At 43.0% G+C, this 22,497-nt stretch overlaps 1 protein-coding gene across 1 annotated transcript; it reads left to right on the top strand.

The window, feature by feature from the left end:
- Positions 1-2,770: 2,770 nt before the first annotated feature.
- prkcg (protein kinase C, gamma) lies at positions 2,771-20,912 on the top strand. Its single transcript, XM_074682720.1, has 17 exons — positions 2,771-3,147; positions 4,064-4,310; positions 7,567-7,598; positions 7,713-7,795; positions 8,642-8,753; positions 9,991-10,119; positions 10,230-10,386; positions 10,753-10,954; positions 11,432-11,629; positions 14,629-14,802; positions 15,059-15,150; positions 15,613-15,675; positions 15,842-15,980; positions 17,015-17,095; positions 17,279-17,386; positions 18,290-18,430; positions 19,200-20,912. Exons 2-17 carry the CDS (start codon positions 4,069-4,071, stop codon positions 19,359-19,361), a joined length of 2,115 nt encoding a protein of 704 aa, XP_074538821.1. The 5' UTR covers positions 2,771-3,147; positions 4,064-4,068; the 3' UTR covers positions 19,362-20,912.
- Positions 20,913-22,497: the final 1,585 nt, after the last annotated feature.

Here is a 22,497-nt window from a genome sequence, read left to right as displayed (position 1 = left end):
ACCTCAAACACCACTTCTCCCCCAATTCCACAAACAACACTTAGGCTAGTCAATTTACCTTAATTTCATTGGAGGAGAGAGAAAGCCTGCATGCCGGCCAGGTTGAAGCCGGTGCTTGATGCGAGTGAGCGCTCATTAGACGATAATGGATGCGTGTAATTGGTGAAGTGCTGATTGCTCCCCCAAAAAAGATTCCATCGCAGGAGAATTTTCTGTTTCATTAAGCCATGGTCAGAAATAATAAGATACCCATCTGTAGACTGAGAGAGAAAAGGAGAAGAGGGGCTGGTTATGGAAAGTGTTTATAACCACAAACGGTAAAAACAGCTTTATGCACTGACATATCATGTGGATTAAAGTAAAGATGCTAGAACAAATCACATATTTTTGAGGAATATTTTCATCATTGATTTTTCGTCCTTTCAGTTTTTATGTTTCTTGTCATACTGATGATTTCTGCTATTTGCCTTTATGTCTGTTTATTTCATCGCTGCTCTGCTCTCAGTCATGCTGCTAAATATATATGTTTTTTCATTCTGCCACATGAGCATGTCGTCTTGGTCTACCGCCTTAATGTATCATTCTCTGGCTGCACACCAGCTCGCTTTTATTGCCCAGAATCAAACACTGTAAAGCATGCTCTGATAGGCATGCAAATGCACACTGATACAGACACTCCAGAGCCACAAGTGCTTACTCATCACACTGCATGGAGCGGAAGTATTGTGAGCCATTTATGTGCTTTGTTTTTCAATGCCCTGATTACTGACAAGTGCAAGGTTTATAGTTCATATTTGTGTACCCCTTACCTTTCTCTCTTTCTCTGTCTTTCACTGTGTGAGGACATGCTCCTCATTTATTAGAGACAACAGGACAAGAACATGACTCATCCAAGATAAGACAGATAAAGAGAGTGTCACATGGGTCAGAAAATGCAGACATAAATGGCGGTCTTACAGAAAGGGGTCTGGTTTGTTTGAAGGAGAGCACCCTATCATGTCCAATCAGCTGCTTGTTCTCCATGACTAATGCTGATATAACATACATCACAGTCAGATAAGATATGTTCACACAGCTGTTTTTTTTAAACGCACATAATCATGACAGCCACTCACACATTTGTGTGCACCAGCTCGTTCTTATCTCGCTGGCTGACACCATTTTGCTCTCTAACAATCTTGCTAATTATAATTGTTAATTAATTCTCTGCCAGTGTCCTCATCAGGAGACTAATAACCTACATTTCCATTAATTAGACCTTCAACCCTTCGCTCCCTCTCCCAGTCTCTCTGTCCCACTCCAATCCACCCCCTCGTCCCCTGCCTACCTGAAACCCTTCTCCCGCCTGCTGCTCTCATCACCCAAGGTTGTCCATATAGCATGTACACACACGCCATGTGCTTGTATTACTGACTATTCGAGGACCAACTTCTGTCCATGCAGCCACATCAACTCCACCCATGTTTAACAACTTACAGCTGGACCTTGCAGCAAAGGTTATAGGAGGTTAAAGGGACACAGCACATCACTCTACAAACCCTTCAGCAAATACAGAGCTGAGGCTGGCAGCTGATTAGCTTAGCGTAGCTTAGCATAATTATTATAAACAAGGGGAAACAGCTAACCTGGCTCTGTACAAAGGTGAAAATAAATCAGTCTACCAGCACCCGTTAAGCCGACTAATTAACACGTTAGAGTAGTCCAAGTCTCTGTTGGTTGCCTGGCAACTGATACCAGCCAAGAAATAGTCTGGCACATTTTCCCTGAAAAAGAGCAAATTGTTGTTTTTACCAGAAACAGGATGTAACGTGTTAATCAGTGGCTCAGACAGAGCAAGGGGACCAGCTTCCTCAATTTACTGTCTTTTATGCTAAGCTAAGCTAATCACTTGCATACATCTGCTGCATTAACCAGCTTCAGACACAGGAGTGGGATCATTTTATTCATTTTGACTCCGAGCAAGAAAGCAAATAAAACCTCTAAGACCTGTTTGAGTTTCATGAATAAATACAAGTCATTGCAGTCAAAGTGTGTGTGTGTATGTGTGTGTGTGTGTGTGTGTGTGTGTGTGTGTGTGTGTGTGTGTGTGTGTGTGTGTGGCCTTGACGGTATGTGGGCAATCAATGGACAAACAGTCCCTCTCCCTCTCTTGGAAACTACTCTTCCCATCAGGCTCAGCTGACCTGGTTTCCGTGCACAGTGGAGCTGTGTTATCATTTCGCCACTTGCTCTGATCTCAGAGCAAATTGGAAATGCAGTGAACATACTGTTAACTGTTGCAGAGAAGATTAACAGAGTTGTTCATTTTACAGGCCTGTTGATCCTTCAGTCATCTGGATCTGCTGCAAACTCCTCGACTCCTAACACTTTCCTTTCCCGTTTTAGCTCTGCCTAACAAGCCATTTGTCAACTTCTCTGAAGCTCTTTGTTCTTTTCTTCCAGACTGCAAACTCTCCTCCTTTGCTTTACTTTTCTCTTCTTTTCTTTTCTTTCCTCTCTCCTTCTGGCACCAGAGGAAGTGAGGGACAGTTGGCGTTTTCTTGTCCATACTGTATTGGCGGTGGCAAAATGGCAGCTTCTGTCTCGCCCGTCCTTCTTCCTCACCCTCTCCAGAGAGAAGTAACCCAGATTTTCAAATGAATCGCTGCCTCTTCCCCTCAATCTTCCTCTCTCTCTCTCTCTATCTCTCCATCTCTCTCTCTCTCTCTCTCTCTCTCTCTCTCTCTCTCTCTCCATCTCTAGTCCTCTACTTGGTAAAAAGAGAACCAATCTTGGAAAGAGAATACCACCTCTCCATCTCGTCCTCCTCCTCACCCTGCCTCTGGGTTAACGGATATACCACTTCACTCTTCTATCTTTGCTTCCTAGAAAGCTTGAATCTTCTCAAAAGCTTGTTGCTTTCTTTTTCGTAGTAATACTTTTTCATTTATTTGCCTCACTTTTTTCTCCTTGCTTGCCACAGAACTGCTGCTGCCTTTTCTTTTCCCCTACCTTTTTTTTTTAAATTTTCTTTGAGGTGACCAGCTACAGGTGTGACACCTTCGCCTTTCCTTTGAAGTGAGCCAAACGAGGAGAAGAGAGGGGGAGAGGAAGAGAAGAAAGCTGGGCTTTGGTTGCACCTTACCTCCAGAATCACCACATAATCAGGTACTGTGTCTTTTATCATCTTTAGTTGTTTGGGTCAGTCCATATTTAGGACGTTTTTCTTCTTCAGATCATTATTTTACTCCTTTTAGAGTACCTTGTTCTTTTTCTTCTCTTTTAACCTTTTGATTGATTTGCCCCCTGCTTCTTCCCAGAGACACCTTTGTCTCATCACATTGAACATGTTTTTACTACAGGCTTACTTATTTATTCATTAAACCCCTGTTGGTGATTCATTTATCATTTAGTGGCTTGCAAGGCATGAAGTACAATCGCTCCAGCTGAAGTTGGCGGCTTTCCACTACAATCAGTGCTTTTTATTTTCGTCCAAACTTTACTCCAGAAATGGGACTAACTGCTAATAAGGGCAGGAAGAAAGTCAGGAGAGGATACATGCTCTAATATTGGAGCAGGTGGTGGGGGTGTTGTTGACATGGCAACAGGAGGTGCAGTTGACATGACAACTAGGGGGCAGGGGGGTTTGGTATTCATAGCTGCAAGGGAGATGGAGATATAAGGGACACCATGGACAGGCAGTATGTGGGACACAACTCGAGTAGCACTCGTAGTGGAGTCTCTGAGGAGAGTTCTGTTTCCATATGAATTAACCTCCATGTCTCTCTGGTTGCACCACTCTTTCTCCATCATCATACCTGCGCTCCCTCCATCTTCCTTTTCTTTTCTGGATCTTTCTCTCCATCACGTCACTCCTCCACCACTCCCCACCCTGCATCCCATGTGCCATTAATACCACTCCTGCCTCAACCATGACCCGCTACACTCCCCACCCCTCTTCTTCCTCCCATCCTCACTTCCTCCGCTCCTCCCTCTCCTGTGCTCAAGGTCTTTCAACACTGGAACTCTATACTCTCCTCACTAACACTCATCATTCTCTCCTGCTCTCTACTGTATCCTCCAGGCATCATGTCCACCCCTGTCTCCCCTCCCCCTTCCCTTGCACCACTGACACTGGCCTCCCCGACAGTAGCGACTTCTCCTGGTGTCTCCCCTCTGCCCTCGCCGCTCTCCCCTCCACCCAGGGTGCCCGTGTTCCAGAGGAAGGGAGCGCTCAAACACAAGAGGATTGTAGAGGTGAAAGATCACCAGTTCACAGCCCGCTTCTTCAAACAGCCCACCTTCTGCAGCCACTGCACCGACTTCATCTGGTAACACACACACACACACACTCACATACACACACGCTACTGCAGATTCACACAGAAACCAACACCGTCAGTTCATAAGCCGCCTCCTCAGGCATCCCACTACTCCATCTGACTCCGACTTTCTTTGCACATTTTCTTTCTTCCACCAGCTCCAGCTTCCTGCCGAAGAAACAGCCTACACTGTGCAGCCACCACACTGACCCCAACACATAACCTCACCTCCACATGCAGCCCACACCACACAGAAATTAGTTTACGAGCCTCGTGTGAACAAACACATGCTCATAGTAACACATACAGTACACACTCCACAGTACGACTCTTTTTTCACTTAAAAATACATGTACAAACACACGGAGGCAGCAATGGAGGAGGAATTATTCAGGTTCTCAAAAGGCACTCTATTTACTTTGCAAGTTTCTCCTACAGCGTAACAAGAGTGGTCAATATGTAATGTCATGATTTTCAGCCTGTAGTACAGGGTAAGCCTCACATGCCTGATGAATTTTCACACAGGACCTGTCATACTGTCTAACGGGTGGTCATTTTTCAGCCCTTTGACATCACTTCCAGAGCTCTACGTCACAGAACTCTTGTCCAATAGAGGTCTTTGTATTCACTTTTGTGCAACTTGACTTTTTGTGTGAAATCAGTGAGCCAAAACATAAAAAGTAACTTTTTTGGTTAGCACCAGAAAGTGCCAAGATTTTCCAACCAGTGTATTTGTGATTATTCAGCCTGAGAATTTAGAGTTGGTTCCTCTTGTGGGCTTTAAAAAAGTCACCAGAAACAAAAGTTTAAAATCCTGAAATGAAAACAAGGAGGTCAAAAAAGTGTGTTAAGCTAGAAAAATCTCATCCTAATCATTGCACATAGACTATGTGTTCTTTACTGATCTGGTCCTTCTCTCCACTGTTAATGCAGTGAAAAGTGTTGGATTTATTATCATTCAAAGCAGTTGTACTTAAAAACAGTCAGTGTTCACATGAACGCAGTCACACCAGTACTCATGCCAACACTACATCTACAGTGTAGGCCATCATGCAAGAGAGTTTCATCAAGTAAAGCCATAGCAGTGAATCTGTGAGTGTGTCTGTGTGACAGTCTGCTTGCATGTGTGTGGACATATGGTGAGGGTGTATGTCGGATGCAGGGCGGCACATTTGCCAGCAGCCTCTGGGTAGCTTTCAGGACATTTTTCCAACTGGCTGCTGTCTTGGCCGCGGTGGTAGCACTTAGCTCAGGGTGAAAACTCTTTTTCCTCACGCAGGATTTCAACCTGGGTGTCGAAGTCCCTGTGGGGATTATTGGATTAATTAATGACTAAGGAAAGATAGCTGGAACGTAAATATCCCAAGTCAGACTCTTAAAGAGAATTGGTTGCTCCTTATAGCTTGTGGCTTTTTCCAGTGTCAGATGAGTGAAGTAGTGTAAAAAAAAAAAGATACTCGATACCAGTGTCACATTTAAACTTTAGTTTAGTTGATGATTACGAGTCTGTAAACTTTCCTCATAATCGATATGGATTTGGTTTGGCTATATTCAGATCTTTATCGATATGGATTTGGCATTAAATTCAAATTATTTTTTATAGAAAAAGTCGATCCACAGCTATCCTCTTGCATTTGGTATAAATATCTGCAGAGGCAGTTGACTGTACCTTGCAGTGGTCTACTTTTGGCCACTAGGGTTTTGTTCTGACAGATGATGATCGATATTTTGATGGCAGGTGTCCTGTACTGGTGGGATGATGGCAGGAGATGTTAAACTGTAATAGTATTACAGCAGCTAACACCATAGAGCTTTTATTTCTGATTGCATGTATGGTTAGCATAGAAAACAAACAGGGACATCTTAGCTTTTCTTTTTTCACAAATGTTCATGAATGCTAACTGGAACCCTTGAATTTGAAATCACATACTGTGAGGATCTGAGGATCCCAAGTTGAAAACATCTGCTCTGACACAGAAGAAATCCCTGAATAGGATTATGTAATGGTACACTTCAAAGGACACAGTAGACATCTTGACTTGTCATTATAGGAAAAGAACAGGCGTTACTTATCACGTTAATGATGGATGTGTTCTATTCCTATAATGACAAGTCGAGTGTCTCAGTGAGCCATGACAGTGTGACAGTGAGTCAGCATGCTCTGTATCAGGACCCAGAGACTGAGGCAGCTAAATGGAATTCAGCCATCATTAATTCGATCATTAATACGCTGTGACATGTCTTTACAACATCAAGGATTTGGGATTTCTTTTTCTCTTAAGTCAATTATCTGTGATTTGTAAACAATTCTGTGTAGCTGATGATGTTTCAAGGATTCATTTTGTTATAGCAGGGTTTTACTGTCGTTTTTGTATGCCACCTGTTTTAACGACCTTTGTTGGAGAGATGTTTCAGTGCATCATTAATTTAAAATGCAGTGAATTCTTTGTGATTTCTATCCAGCACTAACACTGTCGATCCTCTCCAAACCCATCTCTGGTTCTCTAATGCACTCTGCTGGTCAAAAATATAGACACACCTCATCCTGCCTACAGAGGCTTCAGTTGAATGCCGATCAAGGATCAGATTACCCTCTGCAGCCCTCTCTGTAATTATTACCAAGCCAGATGGTGAACTGATTTTAGATCAGTGATTATGGTCACTTTCCTATGAACCCCTGGGCCTCTCAAGGATGATTGTGGAGGAGCTCTTGACGGTGTCTCGTTCATCTTCTCTTTCTAAACCTCCTAATCAAAACTTGATTCACAGCAGGCAGGCCGCTGAGTGGACTCTTTACTCAATCAATGGCTTTAATTATTCAATTAAAGCTCTAAGGAGATACTGGAAACCAGCCAACTCCGCATTTCTGCAAACAGGAATTGTGTTTATGCCTCTGTTTTCTGTCTCGGTGTGTGTGTATGTGGTTTTGTGTGTGTGGCAATAATTGAAACTGCTCCACTTGACCTGGTCAGCAGTGAGGCTCATTGGTATAGATACTCAAACTCCACACATAATGACTTTGTTTATCAAGTCCACACAGGTAGTGGAGTTTGTTTTTTGATTAGACTGAGTTTATTTTCTTTTTCTGCTGGCATTTCTTGATTTAAATAAAGAATAGAATAATGCAGCAGCCCTATCTTGGTTTTGAAAGCATTATCTGTACTCCTCTGGCTGAGAAACTGTCTCACAAGCAAAACATTTCACCTTAAAATGAGAGGTAAAGAAGATTATATTCGTCTCTTAATCCATGTGCTTTTTTTCTCAGGGGCATTGGCAAACAGGGATTCCAATGTCAAGGTAAAGATAACCCCAGTTATTGTATTTTTCTGCACTGCTAAATCTTTCTTGGATGGTTTTCTCAAACTGACTGATTAATTTATGAAGCATATTTTTTCTCCATCTTTTCTTCAGTTTGCAGTTTCGTGGTCCACAAAAGATGTCATGAATTTGTGACTTTCACATGTCCTGGCTCTGTGGCTGGCCCAAACCCAGATGTAAGCAGCTGTGTCAGCCATTACACCACTTTATTATCCCTCTTAATTCTTTGTATTCCACTGTAGCCATGATTTACTCCGTTGTCATATTTAGCCATCAGCGAGTTGCCAGAAACACGTGTGCATGACTCATCCATCCATCAGTCCATACATCCTTGGAATGGTGCAGCCTTGTCTCGCGTGTGACATCTGCGCTCATGTCATGTCATGCTACAAGGGTTTCGAGATGTGGGGAATAGGAGATAGTGACTGGGGGAGGGGGGTTGGGGGTACAGGTGGAGGGGGGCTGGGGGTGGGGACTGATAAGATGGGAGACTTACAGGGGGAGAGAGAAACAGACTGTCTCAGCCTTCCTCTTGGTGTTTTTGAGGATTTTGGAGTGATTTTCCTTTCCTCGCTCTTTTTTCCTGCTGTCCAAATAAACTGCTGTAGAAATAAGGTCAGGGGGAACATGTGTGTGTGAAAAAGGATGAAAGTGAGAGAAACACACACACAGGAAGATAAACCGGGTGACAGAGTTTTAAATAGAATCTCAGAAGGACGAGGAGGGAAAAACAGTTTGGGAGAAGGTGGTGTGTGCGGTCCGATGCGCTTAAGAGAGATAAAAATGATTCATCCCTCTCCACAGAATATTCACACACGTACATACACACACAGATACACACTTACACACAGCCTTGCTGCGATGCACTCTCATTTATATGTCCTCTCCCAGTGGAGAAATCTAATTGGCTTGTCCATGAATACTCCTCTCAACATCCCTCCACTAATCATACTCTGCATGTACGTGTATGTGTGTTTGTGTGCATGATATTTCCTAATTCACATTATTTCTGCTGTATTTAGGACCTGAAGAGTCGACACTCATTCAAGATCCACACTTACTCCAGTCCTACCTTCTGCGATCACTGCGGCTCGCTGCTCTATGGACTCATACACCAGGGCATGAAATGTGCCTGTGAGTGTCTCTTCAGAGGATAAGCCTTTTTCACATATGTACTGCTGGAAAGGAAACTTGAGGACAGCACTGCCCCTAAAATTTTCCACATTTGTGATTCACACATGTCCCTCACAGCTTCATGTCCAGTAAGGTGGCCAGATTCAACACAGGCCTTCCTTAAAACATGACGAGCTAACCCATGTGCTACACCAAAATGTGAATCTATGATTGGCTACTAGCCTCGCTAGGTGTGACTGATGTTAAAATCAACTATTTGGCCTGTATATCACCTGGCCAAGGCTGCAATTAGTGCTGCAGCCTCACAGCAAGAAGGTCGCTAGTTCGATTCCCAGCTTGGCCGGTGGGCCTGTCTGTGTGGAGTTTGCACATTCTCCCTGTGCATGCGTGTTTCTCCGGGTTCTCCAGCTTCCTCCCAAAGCCCCAAAACATGCTCATCAGGTTAATTGACCACTCTAAATTGTCCGTAGGACTGAGTGAATGGTTGTCTGTCTCTGTGTCAGCCCTGTGATTGACTGGTGACCAGCCCAGGGTGTACCCCGCCTCTCACCCAATGACAACTGGGATAGGCTCCAGCCATCCGCGACCCTGAACAGGACAAGGGGTCAGAAAATGAATGAATGAATCACCTTGCTACTTGTACCTTTATTGGATTTGTGGGGTGATGATTTCTTTTAGTTGATACTTAAAGTAGAAATATTCTTTACACATCTCTTTCTGTCTAATTGATGTGTGTAAGGAATCAGTCCTACAAATAGTGCTACTACTCTTACTCTGCACAGTGCCTTGAGTCCGGCATGTACTTCTGCAACAGAACATTATAGCATATGACAAAGATTTAGTGTAGCCCTGTTCTTACACATAACCTTTACTCGTGGACTGATGTGAACCTCCTCTAAAGTGTTACTGGACTTGGAAACCCCATGGACTTCAAGCTCTGGGACTGGGGCAGCATCATATTTCCTGCATTTCCAGAAATGCCAAACATCTGAGGTCTCCACTCTAAGCTTCTTTGTAATAATTGCAGTATGAGCAACATTAACATTTATCATCTCCACTTAAGCACAATAGTCTTGTACATGCAGTGATTCCCGGTGTACAGACAAGCAGAAAACATCCCTAAAGTATTTTCATCAACTCTTTCATTCTCTGAATTCTTAGTCCATACCAGTTTTGTGTTGATCTCTCTCTTTTCGCTCCTCTGCGTGGTGGCTTATGTTCATCTTTCTTCTTTCAGGTTGTGACATGAACGTCCATCGGCGGTGTGAAACCAGTGTTCCCAGTCTCTGCGGCCAAGACCATACAGAGAAGAGAGGGAGGATCCACCTGGTTGTCAGAGGGGAGGGAGAGGATGTCTATGTCACAGGTGAGGAGAACAGATGTATGATGGGAAATTTTTTTAAACAACTAAAGGATTACACGCGTATTAAAGGATTTCCTCTTCCCTTCTTTCTGTTCTCCTCTTTTTTTTTCCAGTGCGAGAGGCTCGTAACCTGATGCCCATGGATCCAAATGGCCTCTCAGACCCATATGTTAAACTGAAATTGATTCCAGACCCAAAGAGCCACAGCAAACAGAAGACCAAGACCATCCGCTCAACTCTTAATCCGGTCTGGAATGAGAGTTTCACCTTGTGAGTCCTTGTTGAACTTCACTCGAAAAGTTCACTCAGGTCTAGGACAAAATGTGCTTTAGGCAAAAATAAAATGTCCCAGAAAATGGAAATACTGAGACATAAAAAGCACCCTGGAAGATGAAGAGACCTTAAATCTATGTTTGATGCTCCCTGAATAAATACAGCTCATTTTACACTGTGTTAAAAATTGCTCTCTTCTCTTCCCTTATACTTCTGATGCTCAGTGGAATTGAGGTATCAGAAAATTGCCTTCGAAGCCAGGCAAACAATCATTTCTTTTGGGTCCCTGTGCAGTGTCGTATAGCTCACATAATAAGCTTACACTCCCCAGTGATTCTGAGTTGTTTGTGTTTGTCTCTTCAGCTCTGTGCGCGGTCACCAGTGGGACAGGCGATTGTCGGTGGAGGTGTGGGACTGGGACCGCACGTCCAGGAATGACTTCATGGGAGCACTGTCCTTTGGAGTGAGTGAGATCTTCAGGCGTCCCATCAGCGGCTGGTTCAAACTGCTGGCCCAGGATGAAGGAGAGTACTACAACATCCCTGTGCCAGATCCAGACCTGCAGGTAAGAAGACCGGCTCCAAAAAAAGCCCTCAGTCAGGAGTAAACAAAAAGTCAGTGGTGGTATTCATACCTCCATCCACCCAAGTGGAGCAGGCTTTTATTTTGTACCTTGAGACTGACCATTTATTCTAAAACTTGGCAGGGCCTTTATCTATGTTTAATTCCTACCATATCTAATAAACAACAGCTGCCACTGCTCACACTGGGTCAGGAGGATGTTTAACTTACATTTCTATCTGTGGAAGAGAAAACCAAGAAGATTAATGCCTGGTGTTGAAGCAAGATAATTAGATAATAAATTATAGAGACACCCTCCCTTCACTGGTGCCTGTGATATCCAGCAGGGTGCAGGATTGGTCTGCCAGACTCTAATCCAAAAAAAGGGGTACAAAGTTTGTTTGTGTGCTGGTCTGGCTGTTTGTGTGTATCCTGGACCATATCCCACCATTCATCTTGCAACCCTCCCCTTTGTCTCCAGGAGCCCATGCCTGATGGCACAACGCCCCCTTTGCCTCAGCCGATACCCGTCCCGTTGTCTGAAGGCTTCCCTGTGGCCCTGTCCCCGACACCTATGCCATCCTGCCCACCTGTCCACGCACCAGGTCCCGCCAACGTAAAAGTGGGCATCCACGACTTCAACTTCCTCATGGTGCTTGGCAAAGGAAGCTTTGGCAAGGTAAACACAGCAGACACTGGGACCAAATGTCATCTATTCTCCTCCCAATCAGCCCCTCTGATCCAACAGCTGCGGCAGGAATCAAAGGGGCCGTTCATGTTTAAGACAACAGAGATTATTTCTGGCTTTGAATGATTTCCCCTATTGATGGACTCGACCTTCAAGTGGCATTTCATACAGCAGCTCCTGGGCAGAGCACTGCATGGAAAAAAATCCCCTTTCTCAGTAACATGCTCATTGTCTCTCCGACAAATGATTCACTTAACCCTTAGCTCCTTCAGTGCTGTCAGCAGTCATGAGCTCAGGCTTACTTCCCACATGCCACACAGGCAGGCACAGACAGTCCTTCTGGAGGTGTTCATATCAAGGAGGCTTCTGCTCTCCATTTTCTCTTTAATTCCCCAGCAGATGAGGCGTAATGAAGAGAACTGAGTCTCAAGTCCTCCTTCTTCCTCCTCTGAAATCCCCCTGTGCTGTTTCATAACTGTCAGAAGAGTCTACGGAGGACAGGAGAAATAGACTCGACTTACGTAAGATGTGAGGGAAAAAAAAGGACCCAAGAAAGGAGAGACAGACCCCGGGGCTGCTGACTGAGGGGAAGAGAGGAAGAGAGACAGAGAGGAAAAGAAAAAGGATTACTGTGCTGCAGAAAGTGACAAAATGACCAAAAGGAAATGGGATAACATGAGCGGAAAAAAGAGGAGAGAGTACATGTGACTATGTTCGTGAGATTTGTAATATTCTGAAGGGTGATGCCTCCCACTTTTATGTGAGTTAGTAAGAGACTACAAGGAAGAGCAGGAGACACAGAGGACAGCAGGATTTATCTCAGTGACTGACAGCTCATCAATACACAAACACACACACACACACACACACACATCCCACACAGCCTCCATCACAAACACCTTTGTGTAGTCATATTGATTTTTGAAAAATGAAACTGTGTAGTGTTCCGTAGTATTCATTACCATTTGAAAGTAAAATGAGATCTCCTGGAAAGCAGGTGACCATCACAGCATAGCGGTGCAATTTGCCCGGGCAGTTCTAAAGTGTTGTTGTCAGCAGTTTCCTTTGCTTTTTACCTTATGTACCTTATGTGCCACAATGAAAACCCATTGTGAAATGGCTCTCATTGAAGAAAATTACACTATCATTATGGCCAGCTCCAGCAGCCAGTTTCAGATGAGCGTGAAAAGAGACCCTGAATGTCTTTTTAAACCCCCAATTAAAAAAAAAAAAAGAAAGAGCAGCACTTAATCATTCATGACATTAATGTGTGTGGAAATCTTTAAGCTTTACTTACTGCACTATGTTATGTTAAATTTGCACAAGGCTCAACTTTGCTTTTTTTGTATCATTAATTTTCTAAAATGATATATTTATTTTACAGTTTTTAATGGCCTTGAGTGCACATGCATTTTTAATACTCAGCAGTTGATACGACTGGCATGAACATAGACCGTTAACAGTAGGTATGGGGTCTAGTCTGAGAGATGTCACCTACTGGTTTTTGAAAAAGTTAGTGTTGTTTTATTAGTTTTGGGACATTTTTGACTTCATGGATAAGACAGCTAAAGGAAGCCAGAAAGTGTGAGGAGTAGAGGGTGAAGGAAGCATGCAGCAGATGGTCAAGGCAAGGAGTTGAACAAACAACCGCTGCAATAAGGACTATAGATTTTTGTGTATGGAACTCACACTTAAACCTCTTGTACAACGGCAGCCAAACATTCCTGAAAATGACAATTCAACTCAACTTTCTGTCAAACTAGACACAGAAAAAGGCTTGAAGTTTAAGCATAAATCATAATTGTATGAATTAACGCTTAACTTTTAGTTATAATCTCATTAAAGCAATGTCAGACATGGGCCTACCATGTTATAAGTTAGCTGTAAGGATGGCATTTTAACATGAGTGTCAGTTTGGTTCTTGGTTAGCCTCAAGTGGACACTAGAGGAACCCCATTTTCTTTTCTTTTTTTTTTTTACAATTCTCCATTGGCTTTATTTTTCTACTGCTGCAGCTTGAGTGCAGCAGGATTCTCACAGTTGGTGCTACCTCTTCATATCAAAGCTCCAGGAGAAGGTAGATGATTGTGGTACAGTAGTCTTAACATCAAAACAGCCTTAAAAAAATTCCTTAAATTCAGACTGCAAATTGGGTGGGAACGAGCATCTAACCTTGGGATCTGAGATCCCTGTCTATGCAATAACTGCATAGAATATTATGTGTTGAAGCAAAAGAATGTGAAATTGAATTATTATAACATTTCAGGAAAAACTCTGATCTGGTTGTCGGTAGAACTTTGCTCAAGAACTGTGATGTAAAACTTCTTTTGTTTATCATATAAATGAAGTTGAGAAATATGTAACAAGGAGTAAAGTCCCAGATCCCCAAAACCACTTTGTAGCTCTATTGTCAAAACTCTCACTCAATAAAAAGAAGCAAACTGCGGGCAGACCCAAGGCAGCTGAATAGCAAAGAGACCAAACTTCCAGCCACAAAATCAGCGAAATATTGCAATTATGCATCAAAAGCACTTAATTTTCATAAAACAGCAGTACTGGTGTTCTCCTAACTAGAGCACCTTGTCACTCATAACACAATGACCTAAAAAACGTTCAGTACTGCAGTTACAGTTCAGTTCATGCATAATGCTATCTGGAGCTGGAACAGAAGCCTGAGTGACACACACTGTTGATTTTGATGCACTTTGTGTCAAAGAAATGTAAAAGAAGAAGTTTTTTGTGGTTTGACGCAGAGTCTGTTGTTCACTGTGGAAGAATTTCAGAAAAGGGATTTATAAAAAGCTGTGTTATCGGTTTTTGTACGTCATCTCCTTCTCTTTGTGTCAGACAGTTGGTGTAGTGTTGTCTATAAATAAACTTACTGATTATTTATAGACGTTAAGCACATGCAGAAGCTTCTTTTGGAATTCTTGTGATTTCTTTTTTTTTTTTGTTACAGTATCTTTTTCTCCTCTTCTGTTTCCGTACAGGTGCTGCTGGCAGAGGAGCGAGGCAGCGAGCGTTTGTTCGCTGTCAAAGTGTTGAAAAAAGACGTTCTCTTCCAGGATGAGGACACAGAGAGCGCCTTGGTGGAGAGGAGAGTTCTGGCCCTTTCCTCTCGCCCTCACTTCCTCACTTCGCTCTATTGCGCCTTCCAGACCGAGGTGTGTGCTTAGGTTTGTGTATGTGTGGAAGGTAGACTGAGATAACTTCCATTAAATTGTCCATAAACCTGCCTGACATTTTGGCTGCGTAGACTTCCCAGGAGTTCAGTTTTCATTAATAAAATTCAATAATTAGCTTGCTTTCTATAACAAGGCCCTCGGTCCTGGAGGAGAGGTTTTAACAGATTGCTTTTTAATACGGACACAGAGGTGATTATGTATAAAGAGTGTGTATGTCCGTGTGCTTTTTCTGCAGGACCGTCTGTATTATGTGATGGAGTATGTCAACGGAGGAGACCTGATGTTCCACATTCAGATAGTCGGCAAGTTCAAAGAGCCTCACGCAGCGTATGTAGTCAAAAAGCTCTTTTCTGTTGACTCTAATCAAACTCCTCATCTGCAGCGTCTCATTTCCTGCCTCTCTTGTATTCTCTTTTCCTTTGCGTACACACTCATCTCTTTGCTTTGTTCATCATATACACTGATGCATAAAAAGTCATCAATTCAAGTACCAGCACTCCTCCTTTTTTCTTGACTTTCTCCTCCCACTAATCTCGTATTTTCATCCACATTCCCCCTCCTCCTGGCTGTTCATATGATCAATAATCTTTGATCAATCATCTCTAACTAATCTTACCCTGTTGCTCATTTCCAGATCTCTTTCTTCATCACTCTGCCTTTCATCTATTTGGTTACTCTCCCTTTCATCACCCTCTTCAGCTCCATTCCCCTCTCCACTGGCTGAAAACCTCAGCCAATTTTCTGAAAGATAAAGCAACCAGTTGTGATCCCCCCACCTTCTCTCTTCAGGTTTTATGCAGCAGAGATAGCGGTCGGCCTCTTCTTCCTCCACAGCAAAGGCATCATCTACAGGTAGACAAGGGGACTGCTCATCTAACACAGCTGGGTTTGGTGCTGTCACTGCCCAGCTAATAGACATGACACAGATTTGTCATGTTGTTTGACCTTAATGACTGTTACAAAGATGTTATCTATCAAAATGATTAGTACCTCAGGGATCTGTCTCCTTCTTCCTCAGGGATCTGAAGCTCGATAATGTGTTGCTTGACAGCGAGGGCCACATAAAGATCGCTGACTTTGGGATGTGCAGGGAGGGCATGTTTGAAGGCGACACCACACGCACCTTCTGTGGCACCCCAGACTACATCGCACCTGAGGTATTCCAACTCCTCCTTCATGGTCCAGACTAACTCCCGAACTCCCCTCATTTCATTTGCTTCACCCCTGTCTTCCCCTTTTCAATTACTTGACCTGTTTCGCTCGCTGTTCGACGGCGAGTTGCTTCACTGCAGATCTTCTCTTCTCTACCGTCCTCTCTGACCTTGTCAGCATTTTTGAATAATTAACTTCCCATGATTCTATTAGCAGCGGTGTGTGTGCTTGTGCTATCTGAACGTTGCGTAGTAATCTCCATTGTCCTTCAGAGACCTTGTTTTTGCAATTTTATGTTAACTTCAGGTGAATGACTGTACTGAGAGTGACACAAGCTGCTGCAAAGTGACTGATAACTCACTCATTATGATGCAAATTTAAACAAAAAAAAACAGCAAAGTTTTTTTTTTCTTTGAGTCACCTTTGATATCCATAATAATTATTGTATGCTGGATGCGCTTTTTGAAAATACTTTTAAATATTTCTGTCTGTGTTTCTGCCACATATACATCAAATCCAGGGAAAGATAAACGATATTCATCTTCTCTTATTCACTAACTTGTGTTGGGCAGACACAGCAGAAATAGGAAAAGAAGATATGACGTGTTGTAGTGCACATCTTTGGAAGTGTAAACCTTGCTGTGGCTCCCCTGGGTATTGACTCTCTTATGTAAACATCCATTGATTCTCCTGCATCTGCCATTTTGGAAGAGATACAATATATTTCCCCAGGGGATGTGAATTGTTCCCTCGTGCTCCCCCCACAACTCTAGAGCACTCTCACACACACACACACACATACACAGACACTCACAAATACAGGTAAACAAGCAAACACAAATCCAAAATCATTTGCTGATTATTATGAGCTCACTCATACATTATCCCTCTCTAATGCTGTACTTTCTCTTTTCTTCTCTCTGCTCCTCTGGCTGCTGCGTATCCTCCACACTCTGCTTTTTCTGACTCTGCTTGTCTTCTTTTACTTCCTTATCACTGCACTGCCACTCTCACCCTCTATCTCCTCACCTTTTCATAGATTGTGGCGTATCAGCCTTATGATAAAGCAGTCGACTGGTGGTCCTACGGAGTTCTGCTGTATGAAATGCTGGCAGGACAGGTAACTCCTTAATTCCCACACTGTACCTGTGTGCACGGACGTTTAAGCCTGCAGTACTCGTCCTTTGTAATCACTTCAAAAGACTTTTGAAAGAATTTCATTTAAATACAACTACTTTGAGCTTGCTCTCAGGTCTTCACGGTTACTTCTTCCTTTCTTCTATCTGTACTTTTTCCCTTCCAGCCACCGTTTGATGGTATAGACGAGGAGGAGCTGTTTCAGTCCATCATGGAGCAGTGTGTCTCTTACCCCAAAAGTCTCTCTCGTGAAGCCGTCGCTATCTGCAAGGGAGTAAGTAACCACTTAATTATTTCTAACCCGTGTAACTTGTACGGCTGAGACAATTTTGATAAAATTAAATAAAATTTTCTCATATTACATTTCTTAAATCTATATTTAAAATGTTAATCAAGAGACAGCAAAGCTCTGTCATGCCCATTGAAGGCTTTGAAGAAATAGTTGAGCACACTAGAAATTTATGTATTTGCCCTCTTGAGAGAGCTCGATAATAAATTAAACCAAGCTCGTATCTCCCGGTCAGACATTCGGCTTAACCCTGCAGCAATTAGCCTAGCTTCACTAAGACTGGAAATTTATTTAAACTTCTTCTTATCTGACCCCAAGAAAAAAACACATTAATACTCTTTAAATCATTGTTGTGGTCAAGTCACCTTGAGGCCAAGTCCAAAGCGCCTAGTTATAATGTTTGAGTCACCAAATAATTTCTCTCAAGTCAAAGGTTTAACGAATCAAACGTATGTGACCCGGTGGTTAAGTCACTGTTTAAGTGACTGAAGTGTCTCACTTTTACTGGTGCAGCCTGGACAGAAGACTGCTTCAGTTTCAGTTTGTCCCTGTTTTCTCCTCAAGGGTTCCACTTCTTGCACTTTTCTTGCCTGTATTTGCTGTACAAGCACCGAAAGTAAAACACACAACTCACCTGAGCATGAGTCTCCCCTGCTCCAAACTGAGTGTGTGTTTAGAAATAAAGAAAACAGTTTTTAGATATAGATATTTGTGACCTTCTCTCCATCTACAAAGTCTGAAATCCTTCAGTGTCCAAGGCCTGGACTTTGGTGCCACAACACTGATCCAGACAGATAATGGAACAGAGATCTCACACCTGTGTCTTGTGCCGTATAAAAAATGTTTCTTTTCAGATCTGCTTTCCTCTCCCTGTTTTTTTCCCCCAAGCTTCTCACAAAGCACCCGACCAAGCGTCTTGGTGCAGGATTGGATGCAGAAAGAGAGATCAGGGAACATCCATTCTTTCGCTGGATTGACTGGGACCGTCTGGAGAGACTGGAGCTCCCGACACCCTTCAAACCCAGAACTGTCAGTGGAACAGATGGACTACACACTTTTCTGTCTTTCTATCTTCTTTTTTTTCAGTCTGTCTGTTTTCTTCAGCCTCCTGTCTGTTCCCCTTCTCTTCCTCTCTTTTCCCTCTGTCTCTCATAGGACACTTTTAGGGAATTGAGGCTGTCACTTTCTCCCATCTGTCTCTCAAACTTTCACTCTTTTCCTCATTTCTCAGCATGCTCCTTCTCTCTGCTGTCCACAGTGTGTTGGCCTTTTCATCCTGTATTCTTTTCTCTGTTCAAATGGCACTGTCCCTCCCTCCCATTCCCCTCTCTTGTCTCTCTTCGCCTTTTCTCCTGCTTCCCAGAGACACAGCAGTCATAATAGACAGGACCCTCTGGCCTTTGAGTCCTTCCTACTCCTCCCATATGCTAATGTATGTCATCATTAGCCCACCACACACCAGTTTGCAGCCCTGTTGGCCAATAGTGAGGTGAGCTGAGTGTACTCAGGGGTTAGAGGCCAGGCCCATTAGCCAAATGAGATCCATATCATCCTGCAGAACGGCTGTCACCCACACTAGAAGAGCAGGGAAAGAGAAATGAGCAGCTTTCTAACTACAGTAGGTGTGGTGGAGAGATCCTGAGAGAGAAAACGAGGGTGTGGGTGAGGAAAAAAATCACGGAGGTGGAGTCTTTTTATAGTTCAACTCTTTTTATGTCACTCAGGTGGGAGGTATTGGTGTATACAATTGGTATTAATGTGTGAATAAGTATGTTAAACTTCTCCTCTTGCTCTTTAGGGCGGGAAAAAGGGTGAAAATTTTGACAAGTTCTTCACAGCAGCTTCATCCGCTCTAACTCCATCCGACCCGGATATACTAGCAGCCATAAACCAGGAAGACTTCGAGGGCTTCTCCTTCCAGAACCCAGACTTTGCTCCTTCACCTCTTACAGCGGTTTGAAAGCGGCTTCAACACACTTCAAATGCACCAGAACCACCCTGTTGTCTCCTTGATAGTAGTTTTATAACAACGAATCAGAACACGACACCTCTCATAACCAAATTCTGTTTACATGACAATGCCAAGACACCTTTCTATCCATGCACTCTCTTTGATGTATGTATTTTCTCTTGGTAGTCACAGAATATGTTGCAAACCGAGCCAGTATTACTCTGTAGATCTGCATCCTAGAGTTTTTGTAAGACCTTCCTTAACTTTATAGAGTGATTGAAGAGTACTGTAGTATGAACCTGGTTTATGAATCTCTTTGCATGCAATGTTTGTAGAATGAAATGCTCTGAAACACTAGTTTTCTATAGCATAGAATATCCAAGAAGATATATATGTATCACAAGGCAATTGATTTATTTTGAACCCTGTCCTTTCCTCAAAATCCACAGAAGTCAGATTTTTCTCTGATATTTTAATCATCTGCAGCTCTACACAGGACTATGAGTGTTTCCTAACAGGTTTGTTCCAGTGCAACACTGAATTACTACACAGTAGAGTGATTCACCAACAAGCAGCTCAGTTAGTAGCCTTTTTTTGTATCAGACTAGCATCTCAGTCACGTTTCCAGGCCTGGCCCAACCTCTCATTTTAACGTCACACCAGTGACCCCAGCTGACCCGCTGAGAGCCTGAAACAACAGCGGCCTGCACAGTTAATGTGACCGTTAATGTAGGCTGCAGTGCTGCCCCCCAGCTCAGGCCCACTCTGCTGCACTCTGTTATCACTTTACTGCCTCAGATTGAGCTGCATCTTTTTATCTACATATTGCTATTGTCTCTATAGTTCTCCAACAAGCTGTGAAATTCTATCCACATAGCAATGAGCTGAAATAGTGCTCCGTAATGAATCCTTGAACTGCACTGAAATATGTTTCTGCAGCCGTGGTGAATATGCCTCTTAATGATGTATTCTCCGGCCAAAAGAGGAGGTGTTTGCAGAAATGTTATCATTATTTTTGTTGGATACAGTAAAGCTTTTTGCTGTGTAAGGACATATTCACAGCATTGATTGGGGGTAATTAAAAGTGAGGCTGACTGGGACTGTTCAATACATGGAAAAAATATCATCGCTGTCATTAAACACTATCTGAGCAGTGCAGGTGGCTGCTAACGTCCACTTTAATAATCCCATTACTCCCATCTCACAAACCAGCCACAGAAATATGTTTGATTTCTTTTAAAGCATCTTTGATGATTTTTTTCCTTTGTTGTAATTTTTTGTGAACTTTATCTATTTGTCATCCAGGGGTGCAAAATGGCTCATTTCTTTTTGGTGTGTGTGTCCCTTTAACAGGGGCCAGCAGTAAAGGTCAGATCAGTTAATCTGTGTAGGCCTCAAAATGTCACAACACCTATCACAATAGATCATACAATCAGTGATAGATAATACAATAGATGATTTATGCATTTATGTATCTGTTACTTGAGATAACTTCTTGTTTTCATGTGCTGGAAAAAAACAAGCAATCAAAATAAACTCTACTGAAAAAATCATGAAACAGCAACAGCCAAAGTGTTTTTGTGTGAAGCTGCTGAGACACAAACATGCACAGCCTCTCGCTCTGTCTCCTCCACACACTCCTCTCTGTCACGCTCGCTCCCTCTCCCTCTCTTTCACACATACTCGCACTCAAAAGTGCAAACATGTGCACACACAAACACACACACAAACACGCGCACAGAAGATGCTGACCCCTCTATTTACTCTGCTACTGTAGTTGTCGAACCAGCAAAACCACCTCTCAGGCATCTCACTTTCAATCCCTCTTCCTTCTTCTCCTCCCATTGCCCCCTCCCTCCTCCTCCTGCTTCATGATGGGACCACTATCCCCACAGAGATCTCAGTTATAACAGGTTGACCTTCACATTAAAATCTCATCAACTCCTCTCTACCTCCCTCCTTCCCTCTCTTCCTCTCTATCTGTCCTTCATCTCTCTTCTTCTTTCTCTTCTTCTCTGTTTGTCTTTTCCTGTCGGTGCCGCACCGTAAATCCTTTACTGCACTGTTTTGTGTCACTCTCTATAAATCATAACGTCAGGATTTACTGCTGTTGCCATTATCTCTCTGATAAACCCCCCTGCTGGTGTCTGTTGATAAGAGTATCTTGTCTTGTCTTGTTGCTGCCTCTACCTCAGTATTGTGATGTATTGTACACTCATATTTATATTTACATTACATTTATACATCTGATGAAGGGTGAACACTCTTAGCTAAGTTTTTTTTTTTTCGACAGGTTTCATCTGATGCAAAACAAGGGAGTTTTTGAAATAAAACACTTATTCTCTTAGATGCTGGGAACAATTAAAGTCTCTTTTAAGGCAAAAGTAACAAAGGTATGTTTTTCTGTAGCACAAAAAGCCATTAAAGGCGCCTGCATTTTTTATTTAAATGTATTTCTAAAATTATGATACCTCTACTTTTTGGTATGATGTCACCTGCTGTTAACTTCCTGGTTTTAAACTCCTCAGCTCAAGCTTTACTTTAACCTTGACAGTATCTGACGTTTGTGTAACTGAACCTCCAGAGTTCCCTGTCCCGTGTGTGTGTGTGTGTGTGTGTGTGTGTGTGTGTGTGTGTGTGTGTGTGTGTGTGTGTGTGTGTGTGTGTGTGTGTAGTCCATCACTCACTGTCACTTTGCCATGCTATCATCCCTCTTCTTCACTGCAAACTCCTCTTCCTCTTCCTCCTCTCTCTTTTCTCTAGCTCACCAACTGCCTCATCCCCCCCTCCCTCCCTCCCTCCCCCTGCCTCCCCCCCTCCCGTCCCTCTCTTGCCCTGAGGTCAGAGTGTGCTGTAGACTATTGATATCGTTACTAAAAATATAGGATCCCTTCAACAGCTGGCTAAAAATAGAGCGAGGGACATGGACCACAGGAGACAAAGGAGGAGGGGGCAAGAGGAAGAAGAGAGGAAAGAAGTCAGCGAGGTTTCTATCTGTGCCACTTTACTGCCATTCATCTGCACTCGTACAGTGATGTGGGGATAAATGAGAAGGCCAAACTTGCATGAAGTCAAGCCACAAGCCAACAAACAAAACTGTCTTTTCTTCTTGTGTTTAAAACCTAATACTCATAACAGCCCTTAG

This window comes from Halichoeres trimaculatus, unplaced genomic scaffold, assembly GCF_033239565.1.
Source record: "Halichoeres trimaculatus isolate MK-OKI-2021-1 unplaced genomic scaffold, fHalTri1.1 fHalTri1_scaffold_12, whole genome shotgun sequence".
NCBI classification, from domain to species: Eukaryota; Metazoa; Chordata; class Actinopteri; order Labriformes; family Labridae; genus Halichoeres; species Halichoeres trimaculatus.
Note: the sequence above shows the minus strand (reverse complement) of the source record. Positions and strands in the feature narration are given on the sequence as shown.

Excerpts from the sequence above, each read along its gene's own strand:
- prkcg (XM_074682720.1), top strand. The coding sequence starts at position 4,069 with ATGTCCACCCCTGTCTCCCCTCCCCCTTCCCTTGCACCACTGACACTG. Across the intron at positions 14,803-15,058 it reads ATTGCGCCTTCCAGACCGAG|GACCGTCTGTATTATGTGAT; the intron begins GTGTGTGCTTAG and ends CTTTTTCTGCAG. Across the intron at positions 15,151-15,612 it reads TTCAAAGAGCCTCACGCAGC|GTTTTATGCAGCAGAGATAG; the intron begins GTATGTAGTCAA and ends TTCTCTCTTCAG.